Here is a 24,735-nt window from a genome sequence, read left to right on the forward strand (position 1 = left end):
TACATACAATATGCAGTACATTTCATACAATATGCAGTACATTTCATACAATATGAAGTACATTTCATACAATATGCAGTACATTTCATACAATATGAAGTACATTTCATACAATATACAGTACATTTCATAACAATATGCAGTACATTTCATACAATATGCAGTACATTTCATACAATATGAAGTACATTTCATACAATATGCAGTACATTTCATACAATATGAAGTACATTTCATACAATATACAGTACATTTCATAACAATATGCAGTACATTTCATACAATATGCAGTACATTTCATACAATATGAAATACATTTCATAACAACATGCAATACATTTCATAACAATTTGCAGGACATTTCATAACAATATGAAGTACATTTCATACAATATGCAGTACATTTCATACAATATGAAGTACATTTCATACAATATACAGTACATTTCATAACAATATGCAGTACATTTCATACAATATGCAGTACATTTCATACAATGTGAAGTTGAGCGATGATAAACTCACATCGTATCCAGTGATAGCAATGAGATGCATGGAGTCATTGACAGCCTTCAAGATTCCCAGGATAGAGGTGAGCGCCTCCTGCAGGGCCTCTGACCCCTCACAGCCCTTACTGTACTTTAGCAGCTCCTACAATTCAAAGACACACATTGACGTTTTAGGTCTGTAATGGAATGGTGGATAAAGAACAAAGTACAAAAGATATTAATATGGACCTAAATATTTTAATGTTTGAGACAAGAAATCTAGAATCCTTAATTGGGGAAACTACCACGTCCCTTTGGGACATGACAACGACAAAGAAGTTACTGCAAACAACCAACACAGTTTTCCCCATCTGACATCATCACGCTGGCGATAGAACATCAGAATATGTACTGCAATTCTTTCCCTCCACGATGCTGGATGCTTCTTTCATCAACAAAACAAAAAGAAGAACACAGGTGCCTGGGAGAACAGTAGTGCTGTGTCCCCTTTAGGGATTTCAGCTTTAAGGCATATGAGGAAGTGAAGGAGAGAGGATGGAGCTGGGCTGATGGGGTTTGGGCTATAGGGGATGAGGGGCAGAGGGGTGAGGCAGTGGTGCTGTGTCCCCTTTAGGGATTTCAGCTTTAAGGCATGAGGAAGTGAAGGAGAGAGGATGGAGCTGGGCTGATGGCGTTTGGACTATAGGGGATGAGGGGAAGAGGGGTGAGGCAGTGGTGCTGTGTCCCCTAATGCAGATTAGATCTTTATAGATGATATACCTTCAACAGGAGCTGGTATTTGGTGATCCTCTGAACCGGTTTCAGGAGATAGGAATCCAAGCCCAGTTTATGTTCCAGCTTCTTCTGACATTCCTGGTGCAGACCAGAACAGGGAGAAAAGATTAGTAGGAAATAATCAGGCCTGAAGCTTTTTGGGGTCTGTGTGTACCTCAGGGGAGGTGTATATGGTATGTACCTCAGGGGAGGTGCATATATGGTGTGTACCTCAGGGGAGGTGTATATATGGTATGTACCTAAGGGGAGGTGTGTATGTATGGTGTGTACCTCAGGGGAGGTGTGTAAAAGGTGTGTACCTGGAAGAAGGTGCAGTCGGAGCACTGTCTCCACAAGCTCTCAGAGCGAGGTTTATTCTGACAATACTTCTCATAGATCTGCAGGTCTGTCATCTGAGAGAGAGAGAGAGCGAGTGAGAGAAAATAAAGAAAAGAGAGGAATACCCCTGCTTCACAATCAGACTAGTGATTTAGACACAACATATCTCCAATCCCTCACCCTCTGCAAAAAACAACGACCCACAAGTTCCGGGCAGCCTTGGTACTCTTCTAACTCCCTCAGAAAGGTCCTGGAAGATGACAAGAAACAGAGAGGTGATCAGTCAGTTAGTACAATGACAGTAGTTCTATCACTGTGTAAGTACCATTATTAACCACTAGGGGGTGCTCGTTTACCTCTTGTGGAAGGTGTAGATCTCTGGCATGTTGCCAAACAGCACATCTTTCTTGTTCTGCAGAGGAGCGGGCATGAGGCTGGCCATGGCTGGATTGTCCATCTCTGAGGCATAGCCCTGAAATACACAGAGAAAGATTATTTAGGATGACTTAGAGACAGATCTCAGGTCAGTTTTGTGAACCAGCGCCTCCAATGATTGAGATCATGATTTGGAGAGGGTAAACTGAATACTTAGGACAGATGCACACAGGTGAAGAGGACTGACAGGGTTCATATGGTCCAGGGGAGAGGGATAGAGGGTTCATATGGTCCAGGGGAGAGGGTTCATATGGTCCAGGGGAGAGGGTTCATATGGTCCAGGGTAGAGGGATTGCGAGTTCATTTGTTCCAGGGTAGAGGGATTGAGGGTTCATAGGGTCCAGGGGAGAGGGATTGAGGATTCATATGGTCCAGGGAGAGGGATTGAGGGTTCATATGGTCCAGGGTAGAGGGATTGAGGGTTAATATGGTCCAGGGGAGAGGGATTGAGGGTTCATATGGTCCAGGGGAGAGGGATTGAGGGTTCATATGGTCCAGGGTAGAGGGATTGAGGGTTAATATGGTCCAGGGGAGAGGGATTGAGGGTTCATATGGTCCAGGGAGAGGGATTGAGGGTTCATATGGTCCAGGGTAGAGGGATTGAGGGTTAATATGGTCCAGAGGAGAGGGATTGAGGGTTCAAATGGGGAGAGGGCTCATATGGTCCAGGGGAGAGGGATTGAGGGTTCAAATGGGGGGAGAGGGCTCATATGGTCCAGGGGAGAGGGATCATATGGTCCAGGGAGAGGGATTGAGGATTCATAGGGTCCAGGGATAGGGCTCATATTGCCCAGGAGAGAGGGATTGAGGGAGGGATTGAGGGTTCATATGGTCCAGGGGAGAGGGATTGAGGGTTCATATGGTCCAGGGGAGAGGGATAGAGGGTTCATATGAGGGAGAGGGCTCATATGGCCCAGGGAGAGGGATTGAGGGTTCATATGGTCCAGGGAGAGGGATTGAGGGAAGTATTGAAAGTTCATATGTTCCAGGGGAGAGGGCTCATATGGCCCAGGGGATAGGGATTGAGGGTTCAAAGGGTCCAGGGAGAGGGATTGAGGGTTCATAGGGTCCAGGGGAGAGGGATTGAGGGTTCATATGGTCCAGGGGAGAGGGCTCATATGGTCCAGGGGAGAGGGTGCATATGGTCCAGGGGAGAGGGATTGAGGGTTCAAATGGGGAGAGGGCTCATATGGTCCAGGGGAGAGGGCTCATATGGTACAGGGGAGAGGGATTGAGGATTCATAGGGTCCAGGGGATAGGGCTCATATTGCCCAGGAGAGAGGGATTGAGGGAGGGATTGAGGGTTCATATGGTCCAGGGGAGAGGGATTGAGGGTTCATATGGTCCAGGGGAGAGGGATAGAGGGTTCATATGAGGGAGAGGGCTCATATGGCCCAGGGGAGAGGGATTGAGGGTTCATATGGTCCAGGGAGAGGGCTCATATGGCCCAGGGGAGAGGGATTGAGGGTTCATAGGGTCCAGGGGAGAGGGATTGAGGGTTCATATGGTCCAGGGGAGAGGGCTCATATGGCCCAGGGGAGAGGGATTGAGGGTTCATATGGTCCAGGGGAGAGGGATTGAGGGAAGGCTTGAGGGTTCATATGGTCCAGGGGAGAGGGCTCATATGGCCCAGGGGAGAGGGATTGAGGGTTCATAGGGTCCAGGGGAGAGGGATTGAGGGTTCATATGGTCCAGGGGAGAGGACTCATATGGTCCAGGGGAGAGGGTGCATATGGTCCAGGGGAGAGGGATTGAGGGTTCATAGGGTCCAGGGGAGAGGGATTGAGGGTTCATAGGGTCCAGGGGATAGGGCTCATATTGCCCAGGAGAGAGGGATTCAGGGAGGGATTGAGGGTTCATATGGTCCAGGGGAGAGGGATTGAGGGTTCATATGGTCCAGGGGAGAGGGATAGAGGGTTCATATGAGGGAGAGGGCTCATATGGCCCAGGGGAGAGGGATTGAGGGTTCATATGGTCCAGGGGAGAGGGATTGAGGGAAGGATTGAGGGTTCATATGGTCCAGAGGAGAGGGCTCATATGGCCCAGGGGATAGGGATTGAGGGTTCATAGGGTCCAGGGGAGAGGGATTGAGGGTTCATATGGTCCAGGGGAGAGGGCTCATATGGTCCAGGGGAGAGGGATTGAGGGTTCAAATGGGGGAGAGGGCTCATATGGTCCAGGGAGAGGGATTGAGGTTTCATGTTGTCCAGGGGAGAGGGATTGAGGATTCATATGGTCCAGGGGATAGGGCTCATATGGTCCAGGGGAGAGGGATTGAGGGTTTATATGGTCCAGAGGAGAGGGATAGAGGGTTCATATGAGGGAGAGGGCTCATATGGCCCAGGGGAGAGGGATTGAGGGTTCATATGGTCCAGGGGATAGGGATAGAGGGTTCATATGAGGGAGAGGGCTCATATGGCCCAGGGGAGAGGGGTTGAGGGTTCATATAGTCCAGGGGAGAGGGATTGAGGGTTCATATAGTCCAGGAGAGAGGGATTGAGGGAGGGATTGAAGGTTCATATGGTCCAGGGGAGAGGGATTGAGGGTTCATATGGTCCAGGGGAGAGGGATAAAGGGTTCATATGAGGGAGAGGGCTCATATGGTCCAGGGAGAGGGCTCATATGGCCCAGGGGAGAGGGATTGAGGGTTCATATGGTCCAGGGGAGAGGGATTGAGGGTTCATATGGTCCAGGGGAGAGGGATAGAGGGTTCATATGAGGGAGAGGGCTCATATGGCCCAGGGGAGAGGGATTGAGGGTTCATGTGGTCCAGGGGAGAGGGATTGAGGGAAGGATTGAGGGTTCATATGGTCCAGAGGAGAGGGCTCATATGGCCCAGGGGATAGGGATTGAGGGTTCATAGGATCCAGGGGAGAGGGATTGAGGGTTCATATGGTCCAGGGGAGAGGGCTCATATGGTCCAGGGGAGAGGGATTGAGGGTTCAAATGGGGGAGAGGGCTCATATGGTCCAGGGAGAGGGATTGAGGTTTCATGTTGTCCAGGGGAGAGGGATTGAGGATTCATATGGTCCAGGGGATAGGGCTCATATGGTCCAGGGAGAGGGATTGAGGGTTTATATGGTCCAGAGGAGAGGGATAGAGGGTTCATATGAGGGAGAGGGCTCATATGGCCCAGGGGAGAGGGATTGAGGGTTCATATGGTCCAGGGGATAGGGATAGAGGGTTCATATGAGGGAGAGGGCTCATATGGCCCAGGGGAGAGGGATTGAGGGTTCATATAGTCCAGGGGAGAGGGATTGAGGGTTCATATAGTCCAGGAGAGAGGGATTGAGGGAGGGATTGAAGGTTCATATGGTCCAGGGGAGAGGGATTGAGGGTTCATATGGTCCAGGGGAGAGGGATAAAGGGTTCATATGAGGGAGAGGGCTCATATGGTCCAGGGGAGAGGGCTCATATGGCCCAGGGGAGAGGGATTGAGGGTTCATATGGCCCAGGGGAGATGGCTCATATGGCCCAGGGGAGTGGGATTGAGGGTTCATATAGTCCAGGGGAGAGGGATTGAGGGTTCATATGGTCCAGGGGAGAGGATTTGAGGGTTCATATGGTCCAGGGGAGAGGGATTGAGGGTTCATAGGGCCCAGAGGAGAGGGATTGAGGGTTCATATGGTTCAGGGGAGAGGGATTGAGGGTTCATATGGTCCAGGGAGAGGGCTCATATGGCCCAGGGGAGAGGGATTGAGGGTTCATAGGGTCCAGGGGAGAGGGATTGAGGGTTCATATGGTCCAGGGGAGAGGACTCATATGGTCCAGGGGAGAGGGTGCATATGGTCCAGGGGAGAGGGATTGAGGGTCCATAGGGTCCAGGGGAGAGGGATTGAGGGTTCATAGGGTCCAGGGGATAGGGCTCATATTGCCCAGGAGAGAGGGATTGAGGGAGGGATTGAGGGTTCATATGGTCCAGGGGAGAGGGATTGAGGGTTCATATGGTCCAGAGGAGAGGGATAGAGGGTTCATATGAGGGAGAGGGCTCATATGGCCCAGGGGAGAGGGATTGAGGGTTCATATGGTCCAGGGGAGAGGGATTGAGGGAAGGATTGAGGGTTCCTATGGTCCAGGGGAGAGGGCTCATATGGCCCAGGGGATAGGGATTGAGGGTTCATAGGGTCCAGGGGAGAGGGATTGAGGGTTCATATGGTCCAGGGAGAGGGGTCATATGGTCCAGGGGAGAGGGATTGAGGGTTCAAATGGGGAGAGGGCTCATATGGTCCAGGGGAGAGGGATTGAGGTCTCATGTTGTCCAGGGGAGAGGGATTGAGGATTCATAGGGTCCAGGGATAGGGCTCATATGGTCCAGGGGAGAGGGATTGAGGGTTTATATTGTCCAGAGGAGAGGAATAGAGGGTTCATATGAGGGAGAGGGCTCATATGGCCCAGGGGAGAGGGATTGAGGGTTCATATGGTCCAGGGGATAGGGATAGAGGGTTCATATGAGGGAGAGGGCTCATATGGCCCAGGGGAGAGGGATTGAGGGTTCATATGGTCCAGGGGATAGGGCTCATATTGCCCAGGGGAGAGGGATTGAGGGTTCATATAGTCCAGGGGAGAGGGATTGAGGGTTCATATAGTCCAGGAGAGAGGGATTGAGGGAGGGATTGAAGGTTCATATGGTCCAGGGGAGAGGGATTGAGGGTTCATATGGTCCAGGGAGAGGGATAAAGGGTTCATATGAGGGAGAGGGCTCATATGGTCCAGGGGAGAGGGCTCATATGGCCCAGGGGAGAGGGATTGAGGGTTCATATGGTCCAGGGGAGATGGCTCATATGGCCCAGGGGAGAGGGATTGAGGGTTCATATAGTCCAGGGGAGAGGGATTGAGGGTTCATATGGTCCAGGGGAGAGGATTTGAGGGTTCATATGGTCCAGGGGAGAGGGATTGAGGGTTCATAGGGCCCAGAGGAGAGGGATTGAGGGTTCATATGGTTCAGGGGAGAGGGATTGAGGATTGCTATGGTTCAGAGGAGAGGGTTCATATGGTCCAGGAGAGGGATTGAGGGTTCATAGGGTCCAGAGGAGAGGGATTGAGTGTTCATATGGTCTAGAGGAGAGGGATTGAGGGTTCATATGGTACAGGGAGAGGGATTGAGGGTTCATATGGTCCAGAGGAGAGGGATTGAGGGTTCATATGGTTCAGGGAGAGGGATTGAGGGTTCATATGGTCCAGGAGAGAGGGATTGAGGGTTCATATGGTCCAGGAGAGAGGGATTGAGGGTTCATATGGTCCAGAGGAGAGGGATTGAGGGTTCATATGGTCCAGAGGAGAGGGATTGAGGGTTCATATGGTCCAGAGGAGAGATTTTGAGGGTTCATATGGTTCAGGGGAGAGGGATACACACCTGTAGGACACAGTGCAGTTCCTCCACGTACCCCCTTTCTGTCTCCAGTAGCTCATTCATTACATGTCTACAGAGCGACATAGCACAGGTCAGACAGAGTATAGACAGGTCGGGCTTTAGACAGGATTAGGGTTGCAATATTCCGGTAATTTTCCCCAAATTCCTAGGTTTTCCAGGAATCCCAGTTTGAAGATTCCCGGGATTGAGAAGGAATAAACAGGAAATCCGGAATCCTCCCACTATGTTTTTGGAAAAATTCTGGGAAAGTTACCGGAATTTTGCCTCCCAAAACGGGTCAGACATAATTATATTATAATTTATAGACGGGTCAGACATAATTATAATAATATAGACGTGTCAGACATAATTATATTAGAATAATATAGACTTGTCAGACATAATTATAATAATATAGACGTGTCAGACATGATTATATTATAATTTATAGACTGGTCAGACATAATTCTATTATAACAATACAGACAGATGCTATAGCTTACACACAGGCCATGCATGATACAGACACCAGATGACTAGGGAGCCTTTATAATTCTTATTTCTATGGGGTGAAACACAACACAGAGAAATCAACACAACACAGAGAAAACAACACAACACAGAGAAACATCAAAGACTCAATACAGACAGATGGTCAGACATAACGAAGACACTAGCCATCATACATCATCACACAGACAGAACTTACTTTCTGAGGATGGCCAGGTTCTCGTCCTCCTCTGACAGTGAGGTACTTCTGCTGCTCTGTAGCTGGCCCTCCACCTGAGAACACAGGATAGGATGAGGATCTACTGAAATGACTGGAGCTAGTGTCTCCTTTAACATACATACTACTGGTATGACAATACTACCCCACAGTAAAAGACTGACCAAAGTAAGAGGAACCTCTACTTACTGTTCTACTGCTGACCCCATTCACAGAGTCTCCCTCTGAGCAACTCTTCTCCAGCACTCTCTTTGCTATGGCGCAGAGGAAGAGAGAGGTGCGGACATGAGGTGGGAAATTGACACTATACACGTATCTAAATATACATTGACTGTTCCAGTTAAAAGAGCATTAACTCTATGTTGGTGGTATGTAAGGACTGGTGGTATATTAGGACTGGTGGTATGTTATGACTGGTGTTATGTAAGGACTGGTGGTATGTTAGGACTGGTGGTATGTTATGACTGGTGGTATGTAAGGACTGGTGGTATATTAGGACTGGTGGTATGTTATGACTGGTGGTATGTAAGGACTGGTGGTATGTAAGGAGTGGTGGTATGTTAGGACTGGTGGTATGTAAGGAGTGGTGGTATATTAGGACTGGTGGTATGTTAGGACTGGTGGTATGTTATGACTGGTGGTATGTAAGGACTGGTGGTATATTAGGACTGGTGGTATGTTATGACTGGTGGTATGTTAGGACTGGTGGTATGTAAGGAGTGGTGGTATGTTAGGACTGGTGGTATGTAAGGAGTGGTGGTATATTAGGACTGGTGGTATGTTAGGACTGGTGGTATGTTATGACTGGTGTTATGTAAGGACTGGTGGTATGTTAGGACTGGTGGTATGTTATGACTGGTGGTATGTAAGGACTGGTGTTATGTAAGGACTGGTGGTATGTTAGGACTGGTGGTATGTTAGGACTGGTGGTATGTAAGGAGTGGTGGTATATTAGGACTGGTGGTATGTTAGGACTGGTGGTATGTTAGGAGTGGTGGTATGTTAGGAGTGGTGGTATGTTATGACTGGTGTTATGTAAGGACTGGTGGTATGTTAGGACTGGTGGTATGTTAGGACTGGTGGTATGTAAGGAGTGGTGGTATATTAGGACTTGTGGTATGTTAGGACTGGTGGTATGTTAGGAGTGGTGATGTATAAGGACATGTGATATGTCGGGGCTCACCTGGCGAGGAGAGTGGGGACTTGATGAAGGCTTCAGGCCTTGGGGCCACAGGCTGGACTGGCCTGGTTTGTTTGGCTGCCAGCTTCTTCAGACTGACCATCCTCTTCTCAAACATCTCCTGCACGGATACCTGCTTCTGAAAGACTTTATCTATTTGGTCCTGAGGGAGGAGGAAAGGAAAGGAAAGGGGATATGAGAGGAGAGGAAAGGGGGAGATGAGAGGAGAGGAAAGAGGGAGATGAGAGGAGAGGAAAGGGGATATGAGAGGAGGAGATGAGAGGAGAGGAAAGGGGGAGATGAGAGGAGAGGAAAGGGGGAGATGAGAGGAGAGGAAAGGGGGAGATGAGAGGAGAGGAAAGGGGGAGATGAGAGGAGAGGAAAGGGGGAGATGAGAGGAGAGGAATGGGGAGATGAGAGGAGGAGAGGAAAGGGGGAGATGAGAGGAGAGGAAAGGGGAGATGAGAGGAGAGGAAAGGGGGAGATGAGAGGAGAGGAAAGGGGGAGATGAGAGGAGAGGAAAAGGGGAGATGAGAGGAGAGGAAAGGGGAGATGAGAGGAGAGGAATGGGGGAGATGAGAGGAGAGGAATGGGGAGATGAGAGGAGGAGAGGAAAGGGGAGATGAGAGGAGAGGAAAGGGGGAGATGAGAGGAGGAGAGGAAAGGGGGAGATGAGAGGAGGAGAGGAAAGGGGGAGATGAGAGGAGGAGAGGAAAGGGGGAGATGAGAGGAGGAGAGGAAAGGGGGAGATGAGAGGATGAGAGGAAAGGGGGAGATGAGAGGAGGAGATGAGAGGAGGAGAGGAAAGGGGAGATGAGAGGGAGAGGAAAAGGGAGATGAGAGGAGAGGAAAGAGGGAGATGAGAGGAGAGGAAAGGGGGAGATGAGAGGAGAGGAAAGGGGAGATGAGAGGAGGAGAGGAAAGGGGGAGATGAGAGGAGGAGATGAGAGGAGGAGAGGAAAGGGGGAGATGAGAGGAGGAGAGGAAGGGGGAGATGAGAGGAGGAGAGGAAAAAGGGGAGATGAGAGGAGGAGATGAGAGGAGGAGAGGAAAGGGGAGATGAGAGGAGGAGAGGAAAGGGGGAGATGAGAGGAGGAGATGAGAGGAGGAGAGGAAAAGGGGAGATGAGAGGAGGAGATGAGAGGAGAGGAAAGGGGGAGATGAGAGGAGAGGAAAGGGGGAGATGAGAGAGAGAGGAAAGGGGGAGATGAGAGGAGAAGAAAGGGGGAGATGAGAGGAGAGGAAAGGGGGAGATGAGAGGAGGAGAGGAAAGGGGGAGATGAGAGGAGGAGAGGAAAGGGGGAGATGAGAGGAGGAGAGGAAAGAGGGGAGATGAGAGGAGGAGAGGAAAGGGGAGATGAGGAGGAGAGGAAAGGGGGAGATGAGAGGAGGAGAGGAAAGGGGGAGATGAGAGGAGGAGAGGAAAGGGGGAGATGAGAGGAGGAGAGGAAAAGGGGAGATGAGAGGAGGAGAGGAAAGAGGGGAGATGAGAGGAGGAGAGGAAAAGGGGAGATGAGAGGAGGAGAGGAAAGGGGAGATGAGAGGAGGAGAGGAAAGGGGGAGATGAGAGGAGGAGAGGAAAGGGGAGATGAGAGGAGGAGAGGAAAGGGGGAGATGAGAGGAGGAGATGAGAGGAGGAGAGGAAAAGGGAGATGAGAGGAGGAGAGGAAAGGGGGAGATGAGAGGAGGAGAGAAAGGGGGAGATGAGAGGAGGAGATGAGAGGAGGAGAGGAAAGGGGGAGATGAGAGGAGAGGAAAGAGGGAGATGATAGGAGAGGAAAGGGGGAGATGAGAGGAGGAGAGGAAAAAGGGGAGATGAGAGGAGAGGAAAGGGGAAGATGAGAGGAGGAGAGGAAAGGGGGAGATGAGAGGAGGAGATGAGAGGGGGAGATGAGAGGAGGAGAGGAAAGGGGGAGATGAGAGGAGGAGAGGAAAGGGGGAGATGAGAGGAGGAGATGAGAGGAGGAGAGGAAAAGGGGAGATGAGGGAGGAGGAGAGGAAAAGGGGAGATGAGAGGAGGAGATGAGAGGAGGAGAGGAAAGGGGGAGATGAGAGGAGGAGATGAGAGGAGAGGAAAGGGGGAGATGAGAGGAGAGGAAAGGGGGAGATGAGAGGAGAGGAAAGGGGGAGATGAGAGGAGAAGAAAGGGGGAGATGAGAGGAGAGGAAAGGGGGAGATGAGAGGAGGAGAGGAAAGGGGAGATGAGAGGAGGAGAGGAAAGGGGAGATGAGAGGAGGAGAGGAAAGAGGGGAGATGAGAGGAGGAGAGGAAAGGGGAGATGAGAGGAGGAGAGGAAAGGGGAGATGAGAGGAGGAGAGGAAAGGGGAGATGAGAGGAGGAGAGGAAAGGGGGAGATGAGAGGAGAGGAAAGAGGGGAGATGAGAGGAGAGGAAAGAGGGGAGATGAGAGGAGGAGAGGAGAGGAAAGGGGAGATGAGAGGAGGAGGAAAGAGGGGAGATGAGAGGAGAGGAAAGGGGGAGATGAGAGGAGAGGAAAAAGAGATGAGAGGAGAGGAAAGGGGGAGATGAGAGGAGAGGAAAGGGGGGAGAGGAGAGGAGAGGAAAGGGATATGAGAGGAGGAGAAAGAGGAGGAGAGGAAAGGGGGAGATGAGAGGAGGAGATGAGAGGAGAGGAAAGGGGGAGATGAGAGGAGAGGAAAGGGAGAGATGAGAGGAGAGGAAAGGGGAGATGAGAGGAGAAGAAAGGGGGAGATGAGAGGAGAGGAAAGGGGAGATGAGAGGAGGAGAGGAAAGGGGAGATGAGAGGAGGAGAGGAAAGGGGGAGATGAGAGGAGGAGAGGAAAGAGGGGAGATGAGAGGAGGAGAGGAAAGGGGGAGATGAGAGGAGGAGAGGAAAGGGGGAGATGAGAGGAGGAGAGGAAAGAGGGGAGATGAGAGGAGGAGAGGAAAGGGGGAGATGAGAGGAGGAGAGGAAAGGGGAGATGAGAGGAGGAGAGGAAAGGGGAGATGAGAGGAGGAGAGGAAAGGGGGAGATGAGAGGAGGAGAGGAAAGGGGAGATGAGAGGAGGAGAGGAAAGGGGGAGATGAGAGGAGGAGAGGAAAGGGGAGATGAGAGGAGGAGAGGAAAGGGGAGATGAGAGGAGGAGATGAGAGGAGGAGAGGAAAGAGGGGAGATGAGAGGAGGAGAGGAAAGGGGGAGATGAGAGGAGGAGAGGAAAGGGGAGATGAGAGGAGGAGATGAGAGGAGGAGAGGAAAGGGGGAGATGAGAGGAGAGGAAAGAGGAGATGATAGGAGAGGAAAAGGGAGATGAGAGGAGGAGAGGAAAGGGGGAGATGAGAGGAGAGGAAAGGGAAGATGAGAGGAGGAGAGGAAGGGGAGATGAGAGGAGGAGATGAGAGGAGGGGAGATGAGAGGAGGAGAGGAAAAGGGGAGATGAGAGGAGGAGAGGAAAGGGGAGAGATGAGAGGAGGAGATGAGAGGAGGAGAGGAAAGGGGGAGATGAGAGGAGGAGAGGAAAGGGGGAGATGAGAGGAGGAGATGAGAGGAGGAGAGGAAAAAGGGGAGATGAGAGGAGGAGATGAGAGGAGAGGAAAGGGGAGATGAGAGGAGAGGAAAAGGGGGAGATGAGAGGAGAGGAAAGGGGAGATGAGAGGAGAAGAAAGGGGGAGATGAGAGGAGAGGAAAGGGGGAGATGAGAGGAGGAGAGGAAAGGGGAGATGAGAGGAGGAGAGGAAAGGGGGAGATGAGAGGAGGAGAGGAAAGAGGGGAGATGAGAGGAGGAGAGGAAAGGGGGAGATGAGAGGAGGAGAGGAAAGGGGGAGATGAGAGGAGGAGAGGAAAGGGGAGATGAGAGGAGGAGAGGAAAGGGGAGATGAGAGGAGAGGAAAGAGGGGAGATGAGAGGAGAGGAAAGAGGGGAGATGAGAGGAGGAGAGGAGAGGAAAGGGGAGATGAGAGGAGAGGAAAGAGGGGGAGATGAGAGGAGAGGAAAGGGGAGATGAGAGGAGAGGAAAGGGGAGATGAGAGGAGAGGAAAGGGGAGATGAGAGGAGAGGAAAGGGGGAGAGGAGGAGAGGGAGAGGAAAGGGGATATGAGAGGAGAGAGGAAAGAGGGAGATGAGAGGAGAGGAAAGGGGGAGATGAGAGGAGAGGAAAAGGGGAGATGAGAGGAGAGGAAAGAGGGGAGATGAGAGGAGGAGAGGAAAGGGGATATGAGAGGAGAGGAAATAGGGGAGATGAGAGGAGAGGAAAGGGGGAGATGAGAGGAGAGGAAAGAGGGGAGATGAGAGGAGAGGAAAGGGGGAGATGAGAGGAGAGGAAAGAGGGGAGATGAGAGGAGAGGAAAGAGGGGAGATGAGGAGGAGGAGAGGAGAGGAAAGGGGAGATGAGAGGAGAGGAAAGGGGGAGATGAGAGGAGAGAAAGGGGGAGATGAGAGGAGGAGAGGAAAGGGGAGATGAGAGGAGAGGAAAGAGGGGAGATGAGAGGAGAGGAAAGAGGGGATATGAGAGGAGAGGAAAGAGGGGAGATGAGAGGAGAGGAAAGGGGAGATGAGAGGAGGAGAGGAAAGGGGATATGAGAGGAGAGGAAAGGGGGAGATGAGAGGAGAGAGAAAAGGGGGAGATGAGAGGGAGAGGAAAGGGGGAGATGAGAGGAGAGGAAAGGGGGAGATGAGAGGAGAGGAAAGAGGGGAGATGAGAGGAGGAGAGGAGAGGAAATGGGAGATGAGAGGAAAGGGGATATGAGAGGAGAGGAAAGGGGATATGAGAGGAAGAAAGGAGATTAAAGGGGGTGAGAGGAGGAGAGGAGAGGAAAGGGGAGATGAGAGGAGAGGAAAGGGGATATGAGAGGAGGAGAGGAAAGGGATATGAGAGGAGGAGAGGAGAGGAAAGGGGATATGAGAGGAGAGGAAAGGGGATATGAGAAGAGGAGAGGAGAGGAAAGGGGGAGATGAGAGGAGGAGAGGAGAGGAAAGGGGGAGAGGAGAGGAAAGAGGGGAGATGAGAGAAGGAGAGAAGAGGAAAGGAGAGAGGGGTGCAGAGGATCAAGGAGCAACATTACTGTGGGACACTCACAGGTGTTGACAGCTGTTTATTTTATTTTATTTGCGTTGACTTATTGACGTTATGATGACAGATTTTAGTGATATCCAGACATGGATTCATGTCAGAGAGTTGGATCCCCTTACCCTGAAGTCCTGGTTGAGCACTGTCTTGTAATCACTGTAGATGGAGCTAGGATCAGTTAGTTTGTTGTGTCCCGCCGTATCTAGGTAATGCTCCATTTCCTGCAGCGCTGACTCCGCCCCTTCATGTGACTGACACTTGTCCACGGGCTGGGAGGCCAGCAGGTAGAGGCCATCACCACACCATTTAGCAGCCTGAGAGAGAGAGAGAGAGAGAGAGAGAGAGAGAGAGAGAGAGAGAGAGAGAGAGAGAGAGAGAGAGAGAGAGAGAGAGAGAGAGAGAGAGAGAGATACAAATCATGAGAAACAAATCATGAGAAAACAAAAAGATAATTACTTGACACATTGGAAAGAATTAACAAAAAAACAGAGCAAACTAGAATGCTATTTGGCCCTAAACAGAGAGTACACAGTGGCGGAATACCTGTCCACTGTGACTGACCCAAAATTAAGAAAAGCTTTGACTATGTACAGACTTAGTGAGCATAGCCTTGCTATTGAGAAAGGCCGCCGTAGACAGACCTGGCTCTCAAGAGAAGACAGGCTATGTGCTCACTGCCCACAAAATGAGGTTGAAACTGAGCTGCACTTCCTAACCTCCTGTCCAACGTATGACCATATTAGAGAGACATATTTCCCTCAGATTACACAGATCCACAAAGAATTCGAAAACAAATCCAATTTTGATAAACTCCCATATCTACTGGGGGAAATTCCACAGTGTGCCATCACAGCAGCAAGATTTGTGACCTGTTGCCACGAGAAAAGGGCAACCAGTGAAGAACAAACACCATTGTAAATACAACCCATATTTATGCTTATTTATTTTCCCTTGTATTCTTTAACCATTTGTACATCGTTACAACACTGTATATATATATATATATATATATATATATATATATATATATATATATGTATAATATGACATTTGTAATGTCTTTATTGTTTTGAAATTTCTGTATGTGTGATGTTTACTGTTAATTTTTATTGTTTATTTCACTTTTGTATATTATCTACCTCACTTGCTTTGGCAATGTTAACACATGTTTCCCATGCCAATAAAGCCCCTTGAATTTAATTGAATTGAGAGAGAGAGAGAGAGAGAGAGAGAGAGAGAGAGAGAGAGAGAGAGAGAGAGAGAGAGGGAAAGTGAGTTTTTAGAGGTTCATGAGGTGGTGTGTGAGAGTACGTGTGTGCGTGTTTGATTTCATTTGATTGACTTTATGTGTGTGTGTGTGTGTGTGTGTGTGTGTGTGTGTGTGTGTGTGTATATATATATATATATATATATATATACAGTGGGGCAAAAAAGTATTTAGTCAGCCACCAATTGTGCAAGTTCTCCCACTTAAAAACATGAGAGAGGCCTGTAATTTTCATCATAGGTACACTTCAACTATGACAGACAAAATTGAGAAAAAAAATCCAGAAAATCACACTGTAGGATTTTTTATGAATTTATTTGCAAATTATGGTGGAAAATAAGTATTTGGTCAACTACAAACAAGCAAGATTTCTGGCTCTCACAGACCTGTAACTTCTTCTTTAAGAGGCTCCTCTGTCCTCCACTCATTACCTGTATTAATGGCACCTGTTTGAACTTGTTATCAGTATAAAAGACACCTGTCCACAACCGCAAACAGTCACACTCCAAACTCCACTATGGCCAAGACCAAAGAGCTGTCAAAGGACACCAGAAACAAAATTGTACACCTGCACCAGGCTGGGAAGACTGAATCTGCAATAGGCAAGCAGCTTGGTTTGAAGAAATCAGCTGTGGGAGCAATTATTAGGAAATGGAAGACATACAAGACCACTGATAATCTCCCTCGATCTGAGGCTCCACGCAAGATCTCACCCCGTGGGGTCAAAATGATCACAGTGAGCAAAAATCCCAGAACCACACGGGGGAACCTAGTGAATGACCTGCAGAGAGCTGGGACCAAAGTAACAAAGCCTACCATCAGCAAGGGCATTGAAGATGAAACGTGGCTGGGTCTTTCAGCATGACAATGATCCCAAACACACCGCCCGGGCAACGAAGGAGTGGCTTCGTAAGAAGCATTTCAAGATCCTGGAGTGGCCTAGCCAGTCTCCAGATCTCAACCCCATAGAAAATCTTTGGAGGGAGTTGAAAGTCCGTGTTGCCCAGCAACAGCCCCAAAACATCACTGCTCTAGAGGAGATCTGCATGGAGGAATGGGCCAAAATACCAGCAACAGTGTTTGAAAACCTTGTGAAGACTTGCACAATTGGTGGCTGACTAAATACTTTTTTGCCCAACCAATCAGCGCATATTATGCGAGAGCTCGCAATTTTGACCAATCCCCGCACTTTTAGCGCATAAAAGGGTCCAATCAAAAGCGGGTTCGTAATTTTGACCAATTACTGTGCTGTTACCATGGAAAATGGCTCAATTCAACAAAGTTTTCCCCCCTGGCCTGTCATCGTATTCACGTGTGAAGATGATGGGTGATTGTTGATGGCTGATAGGCAGTACAATGAACAGAAATCAATCTCATTTGCCAACTAAAAATAACAGTTAACGAGCGCACAAAAAAATGTCAAAATGTTTTTGTAAACTGGAGAAATTCAACAATCAACAGTCACTTCGAATAAGCAAAGCATATGAGAATGTCAGAACAGTTCCCACAGCAGCGGCAGACCACTGTGACTGAAGTGGTAGCATGGAAGACTGTGGTAAGCTCTGAAAGAATCAAGGTGAGTGTCGTTTTACTCAAACTTTAACTCCGCTAACCTTGGCTTTAGTAGGGTGGTCGGCACTCTGCTCTCCCCAGTCTAACCTTGGCTTTAGTAGGGTGGTCGGCACTCTGCTCTCCCCAGTCTAACTTTGGCTTTAGTAGGGTGGTCGGCACTCTGCTCTCCCCAGTCTAACCTTGGCTTTAGTAGGGTGGTCGGCACTCTGCTCTCCTCAGTCTAACCTTGGCTTTAGTAGGGTGGTCGGCACTCTGCTCTCCTCAATCTAACCTTGGCTTTAGTAGGGTGGTCGGCACTCTGCTCTCCCCAGTCTAACCTTGGCTTTAGTAGGGTGGTCGGCACTCTGCTCTCCCCAGTCTAACCTTGGCTTTAGTAGGGTGGTCGGCACTCTGCTCTCCCCAGTCTAACCTTTGCTTTAGTAGGGTGGTCGGCGCTCTGCTCTCCCCAGTCTAACCTTGGCTTTAGTAGGGTGGTCGGCACTCTGCTCTCCTCAGTCTAACCTTGGCTTTAGTAGGGTGGTCGGCACTCTGCTCTCCTCAGTCTAACCTTGGCTTTAGTAGGGTGGTAAACACTCTGCTCTCCCCAGTCTAACCTTGGCTTTAGTAGGGTGGTAAACACTCTGCTCTCCCCAGTCTAACCTTGGCTTTAGTAGGGTGGTCGGCTCTCTGCTCTCCCCAGTCTGTCTATGGTGAGCATTGCTCAAAGCACTGAGTGTAATTTGTCAGCTTTGCCGTTATACACTCTCTGTAAAACTTAATATGGATCACAAAAGCTAATACGGACTTTTCTGGATAAGAAAAAATGCAATAGTACATATCAATCACATATTCTGACCTTTACGACCCCTTCAGAAAAAAAATCACATATTCTGACCTTACGAAAAAAATCACAATCTCAAGTATTTTGAAGTCAACTTATTAGAAAGACATTACTTTTTTATTATTTATTTATTTATTTATCGGTATATGAAATGAACTTGAAAAAAACATTGCAAAATGTATCGCAGAATTTCAGAAAAGCTGCCGCAAAATCAAGCAGGTTTGGCCTCAGAAATCACACAAAAAATTGCGAAAATCTGGAGGGACTGTTTAGTAGTGGTTTCTATGCAGTAATTCAACCATGAAAACCTGGAGGGACTGTTTAGTAGTGGTTTCTATGCAGTAATTCAACCATGAAAATCTGGAGGGACTGTTTAGTAGTGGTTTCTATGCAGTAATTCAACCATGAAAATCTGGAGGGACTGTTTAGTAGTGGTTTCTATGCAGTAATTCAACCATGAAAATCTGGAGGGACTGTTTAGTAGTGGTTTCTATGCAGTAATTCAACCATGAAAATCTGGAGGGACTGTTTAGTAGTGGTTTCTATGCAGTAATTCAACCATGAAAATCTGGAGGGACTGTTTAGTAGTGGTTTCTATGCAGTAATTCAACCATGAAAATCTGGAGGGACTGTTTAGTAGTGGTTTCTATGCAGTAATTCAACCATGAAAATCTGGAGGGACTGTTTAGTAGTGGTTTCTATGCAGTAATTCAACCATGAAAATCTGGAGGGACTGTTTAGTAGTGGTTTCTATGCAGTAATTCAACCATGAAAATCTGGAGGGACTGTTTAGTAGTGGTTTCTATGCAGTAATTCAACCATGAAGGCCTGGAGGGACTGTTTAGAAGTGGTTTCTATGCAGTAATTCAACCATGAAGGCCTGGAGGGACTGTTTAGTAGTGGTTTCTATGCAGTAATTCAACCATGAAAATCTGGAGGGACTGTTTAGTAGTGGTTTCTATGCAGTAATTCAACCATGAAAATCTGGAGGGACTGTTTAGTAGTGGTTTCTATGCAGTAATTCAACCATGAAAATCTGGAGGGACTGTTTAGTAGTGGTTTCTATGCAGTAATTCAACCATGAAAATCTGGAGGGACTGTTTAGTAGTGGTTTCTATGCAGTAATTCAACCATGAAGGCCTGGAGGGACTGTTTAGAAGTGGTTTCTTTGCAGCAATTCGACCATGAAGGCCTGATTCACGCAGTCTCCTCTGAACAGTTGATGTTGAGATGCGTCTGTTACTTGAACTCTGAAGCATTTATTTGGGCTACAATTTCTGAGGCTGGTACCTTTAATGAACTTATCCTCTGCAGCAGCATGAAGCACATTGAGGGAATGTCAAGAGTGTGCCAAACTGTCATCAAGGCAAAGGGTGGCTACATTGAAGAATCTCAATCGTAACATATATTTAGATTTGATAAAAACCCTTTTTTGGTTGCTACATGATTCCATACGTGTTATTTCATAGTTTTGATGTCTTCACTATTATTCTACAATGTAGAAAATAGTTTAAAAAAAAAAAAAAAAACTTGAATGAGTAGGTGTGTCCAAACTTTTGACTGGTACTATATATGTGTGTGTGTGTGTGTGTACATACAGTCTGTGTGTGTATATACAGTATATGTGTGTATAGTTGAAGTCGGAAGTTTACATACACTTAGGGTGGAGTCAGTAAAACTCGTTTTTCAACCACTCCACAAATTTCTTGTTAACAAACTATAGTTTTGGTAAGTCGGTTAGGACATCTACTTTGTGCATGACACAAGTCATTTTTCCAACAATTGTTTACAGACAGATTATTTCACTTATAATTCACTGTATCACAATTCCAGTGGGTCAGAAGTTACTATACACTAAGTTGACTGTGCCTTTAAACAGCTTAGAAAATTCCAGAAAATTATGTCATGGCTTTAGAAGCTTCTGATAGGTTAATTGACATCATTTTAATCAATTGGCGGTATACCTGTGGATGTATTTCATGGCCTACCTTCAAACTCAGTGCTTCCTTGCTTGACATCATGGGAAAATCAAAAGAAATCAGCCAAGACCTCAGAAAATAAATTGGAGACCTCCACAAGTCTGGTTCATACTTGGGAGCAATTTCCAAACGCCTGAAGGTACCCCGTTCATCTGTACAAACAATAGTACGCAACTATAAACACCATGGGACCACGCAGCCTTCATACCGCTCAGGAAGGAGACGCATTCTGTCTCCTAGAGATGAACGTACTTTGTTGAGAAAAGTGCAAATCAATCCCAGAACAACAGCAAAGGACCTTGTGAAGATGCTGGAGGAAGCAGGTACAAAAGTATCTATATCCACAGTAAAACGAGTCCTATATTGACATAACCTGAAAGGCCACTCAGCAAGGAAGAAGCCACTGCTCCAAAACCGCCATAAAAAGCCAGACTACGGTTTGTAACTGCACATGAGGACAAAGATCATACTTTTTGGAGAAATGTCCTCTGATCTGATGAAACAAAAATAGAACTGTTTGGTCACAATGACCATCGTTATGTTTGGAGGAAAAAGGGGGAGACTTGCAAGCTGAAGAACACCATCCCAACCGTGAAGCACGGGGGTGGCAGCATCATGTTGTGTGGGTGCTTTGCTGCAGGAGGGACTGGTGCACTTTACAAAATAGAGGACATCATGAGGAGGAAAGTGATGTGGATATATTGAAGCAACATCTCAAGACATCAGTCAGGAAGTTAAAGCTTGGTCGCAAATGGGTCTTCCAAATGGACAATGACCGCAAGCATACTTCCAAAGAACAACAAAATCAAGGTATTAGAGTGGCCATCACAAAGCCCTGACCTCAATCCTACAGAAAATGTGTGGACAGAACTGAAAAGTGTGTGCGAGCAAGGAGGCCTACAAATCTGATTACACCAGCTCTGTCAGGAGGAATGGGCCAAAATTCACCCAACTTATTGTGGGACGTTTGTGGAAGGCTACCCGAAACGTTTGACCCAAGTTAAACAATTTAATGGCAATACTACCAAATACTAATTGAGTGTATGTAAACTTCTGACCCACTGGGAATGTGATGAAGGAAATAAAATCTGAAATAAATCCTTCTCTCTATTATTATTCTACTATTATTCTGACATTTCACATTCTTAAAATAAAGTGGTGATCCTAACTGAGCTAAGACAGGGAATTTTTACTAGGATTAAATGTCAGGAATGGTGAAAAACGGAGTTTAAATGTATTTGGCTAAGGTGTATGTAAACTTCCGACTTCAACTTTACACTACTGTTCAAAAGTTACTTAGAAATTCTCGTTTTTGAAAGAAAAGGTAATTTTTTAAAATCCATTAAAATAATATCAAATTGATCAGAAATACAGTGTAGACATTGTTAATGATGTAAATGACTATTGTAGCTGGAAATTGCCCATTTTCTATGAATATCTACACAGGAGTACAGAGGCCCATTATCAGCAACCATCACTCCTGTGTTCCAATGGCATGCTGTGTTAGCTAATCTAAGTTTATAATTTAAGGCTAATTGATCATTAGATAAGGCTAATTGATCATTTGAAAATAATTTTGTAATTATGTTAGTACACCTGACAACTATTGTGCTGATTAAAGAACCAGTCAAACTGGCCTTGTTAAGACTAGTTGAGTATCTGGAGCATCAGCATTTGTGGGTTTGATTACAGGCTCAAAATGGCCAGAAACAAAGAACTTTGTTCTGAAACTCATCAGTCTATTCTTGTTCTGAGAAATTAAGACTATTCCATGTGTGAAATTGCCAATCCTCCACCAAATTTCACAGTGGGTGTGAGAGCTGGAGAGGCCTACAAGCCACAGTGTCTCACACCCACTGTGACATTTGGTGGAGGATCAGTGATGATCTGGGGGTGCTTCAGCAAGGCTGGAATCAGGCAGATTTGTCTTTGTGAAGGACACATGAATCAAGCCACGTACAAGGTTGTCCTGGAAGAAAACCTTCTTCCTTCTTCTCTGACAATGTTCCCCAACTCTGAGGATTTGTTTTTTCAGCAGGACAATGTTCCATGCTACACAGCCAGGTCAATCAAGGTGTGGATGGAGGACCTCCAGATCAAGACCCTGTCATGGCCAGCCCAATCTCCAGACCTGAACCCCGTTGGAAACCTCTGGAATGTGATCAAGAGGAAGATGGATGGTCACAAGCCAAGCTGCTTGAACTTTTGCGCCAGGAGTGGCATAAAGTCAGCCGACATCAATGTGAAAGACTGGTGGGGAGCAGAACAAGACGCATGAACGCTGGGATTGAAAATCAGGGTTATTCCACCAAATATTGATTTCTGAACTCTTCCTAAGTTAAAACATTAGTATTGTGTTGTTTAAAAATGAATATGAACTTATTTTCTTTGCATTATTCGGTCTTACAACACTGCATCTTTCTTGTTATTTTGACCAGTTGTCATTTTCTGCAAATAAATGCTCTAAATGACAATGTTTTTACTTGGAATTTGGGAGAAATGTTGTCAGTAGTTTATAGAATAAAACTAAAATGTTCATTTTACCCAAACACTTACCTATAAACATACCTAGACATAGCAAAACCAGAGAAACTGATAATTTTGCAGTGGTCTCTTCATTCTTTCCAGACTGTATATCTATATCTATATCTATATATCTATATATCTATATATACAGTGCCTTGCGAAAGTATTCGGCCCCCTTGAACTTTGCGATCTTTTGCCACATTTCAGGCTTCAAACATAAAGATATAAAACTGTATTTTTTTGTGAAGAATCAACAAAAAGTGGGACACAATCATGAAGTGGAACGACATTTATTGGATATTTCAAACTTTTTTAACAAATCAAAAACTGAAAAATTGGGCGTGCAAAATTATTCAGCCCCTTTACTTTCAGTGCAGCAAACTCTCTCCAGAAGTTCAGTGAGGATCTCTGAATGATCCAATGTTGACCTAAATGACTAATGATGATAAATACAATCCACCTGTGTGTAATCAAGTCTCCGTATAAATGCACCTGCACTGTGATAGTCTCAGAGGTCCGTTAAAAGCGCAGAGAGCATCATGAAGAACAAGGAACACACCAGGCAGGTCCGAGATACTGTTGTGAAGAAGTTTAAAGCCGGATTTGGATACAAAAAGATTTCCCAAGCTTTAAACATCCCAAGGAAAACTGTGTAAGCGATAATATTGAAATGGAAGGAGTATCAGACCACTGCAAATCTACCAAGACCTGGCCGTCTCTCGAAACCTTCAGCTCATACAAGGAGAAGACTGATCAGAGATGCAGCCAAGAGGCCCATGATCACTCTGGATGAACTGCAGAGATCTACAGCTGAGGTGGGAGACTCTGTCCATAGGACAACAATCAGTCGTATATTGCACAAATCTGGCCTTTATGGAAGAGTGGCAAGAAGAAAGCCATTTCTTAAAGATATCCATAAAAAGTGTTGTTTAAAGTTTGCCACAAGCCACCTGGGAGACACACCAAACATGTGGAAGAAGGTGCTCTGGTCAGATGAAACCTGACCAAATGTTTGGCGTAAAAGCAACACAGCTCATCACCCTGAACACACTATCCCCACTGTCAAACATGGTGGTGGCAGCATCATGGTTTGGGCCTGCTTTTCTTCAGTAGGGACAGGGAAGATGGTTAAAATTGATGGGAAGATGGATGGAGCCAAATACAGGACCATTCTGGAAGAAAACCTGATGGAGTCTGCAAAAGACCTGAGACTGGGACGGAGATTTGTCTTCCAACAAGACAATGATCCAAAACATAAAGCAAAATCTACAATGGAATGGTTCAAAAATAAACATATCCAGGTGTTAGAATGGCCAAGTCAAAGTCCAGACCTGAATCCAATCGAGAATCTGTGGAAAGAACTGAAAACTGCTGTTCACAAATGCTCTCCATCCAACCTCACTGAGCTCGAGCTGTTTTGCAAGGAGAAATGGGAAAAAATGTCAGTCTCCCGATGTGCAAAACTGATAGAGACATACCCCAAGTGACTTACAGCTGTAATCGCAGCAAAAGGTGGCGCTACAAAGTATTAACTTAAGGGGGCTGAATAATTTTGCACACCCAATTTTTCAGTTTTTTATTTGTTAAAAAAGTTTGAAATATCCAATAAATGTCGTTCCACTTCATGATTGTGTCCCACTTGTTGTTGATTCTTCACAAAAAAATACAGTTTTATATCTTTATGTTTGAAGCCTGAAATGTGGCAAAAGGTCGCAAAGTTCAAGGGGGCCGAATACTTTCGCAAGGCACTGTATATATCTATATATAGATATATATCTATATATATATGTGTGTGTGTATATATATACAGTATATCTGTGTATATACAGTACTTGTGTGTGTGTGTGTCTGTCCCTCTCACCCTCTCCAGATTGTGGTGTAGTTCCATAGCTCTGAGTAGGTGATCTTTCCTTGCTCTCAGGGTGGAACTAAGTTCCTTGCTCACGGCTCGGAGCTCGCTGCATTTGGGCTGGATGGAGTCCTCAGCGTAGTGAGAGCTCTGGATCAACTCGTCACCCTCTCGGGCCAAAGCCTGGGCTTCGTCCAATACCTCCTACAGAGAGAGAGAGAGAGAGTGTGTGAGAGGGAGAGAGGGAGAGAGAGAGAGACAGAGAGAGAGAGAGAGAGAGAGAGAGAGAGAGAGAGACAGAGAGAGAGAGAGACAGAGAGAGAGAGAGACAGAGAGAGAGAGAGAGAGAGAGAGAGAGATAGTGAGAGAGAGAGAGAGAGAGAGAGAGAGAGAGAGAGAGAGAACA

The 24,735-nt window shown here is 47.0% G+C and overlaps 1 protein-coding gene across 10 annotated transcripts in view; it reads right to left on the reverse strand.

The window, feature by feature from the left end:
• Positions 1-24,735, reverse strand: part of LOC112241913 (guanine nucleotide exchange factor DBS) — a 103,487-nt gene that overhangs the window by 13,229 nt on the left and 65,523 nt on the right. For all 10 annotated transcript variants that reach the window (XR_006083129.1, XR_006083131.1, XR_006083130.1 and 7 more), the window contains exons 11-21: positions 24,342-24,533; positions 14,439-14,630; positions 9,297-9,456; positions 8,303-8,367; positions 8,096-8,169; positions 7,390-7,456; positions 1,958-2,073; positions 1,782-1,851; positions 1,583-1,675; positions 1,269-1,361; positions 526-651 (exon numbers count right to left, since the gene is read on the reverse strand). Coding sequence is in view for 7 of the 10 variants with exons in the window: in XM_042319856.1 (XP_042175790.1) it covers positions 526-651; positions 1,269-1,361; positions 1,583-1,675; positions 1,782-1,851; positions 1,958-2,073; positions 7,390-7,456; positions 8,096-8,169; positions 8,303-8,367; positions 9,297-9,456; positions 14,439-14,630; positions 24,342-24,533 (1,248 nt within the window). In the remaining 3 variants the exon portion in view is untranslated. The remainder of the gene's footprint in view (positions 1-525; positions 652-1,268; positions 1,362-1,582; positions 1,676-1,781; positions 1,852-1,957; positions 2,074-7,389; positions 7,457-8,095; positions 8,170-8,302; positions 8,368-9,296; positions 9,457-14,438; positions 14,631-24,341; positions 24,534-24,735) is intronic.

This window comes from Oncorhynchus tshawytscha, linkage group LG03, assembly GCF_018296145.1.
Source record: "Oncorhynchus tshawytscha isolate Ot180627B linkage group LG03, Otsh_v2.0, whole genome shotgun sequence".
NCBI classification, from domain to species: domain Eukaryota; kingdom Metazoa; phylum Chordata; class Actinopteri; order Salmoniformes; family Salmonidae; genus Oncorhynchus; species Oncorhynchus tshawytscha.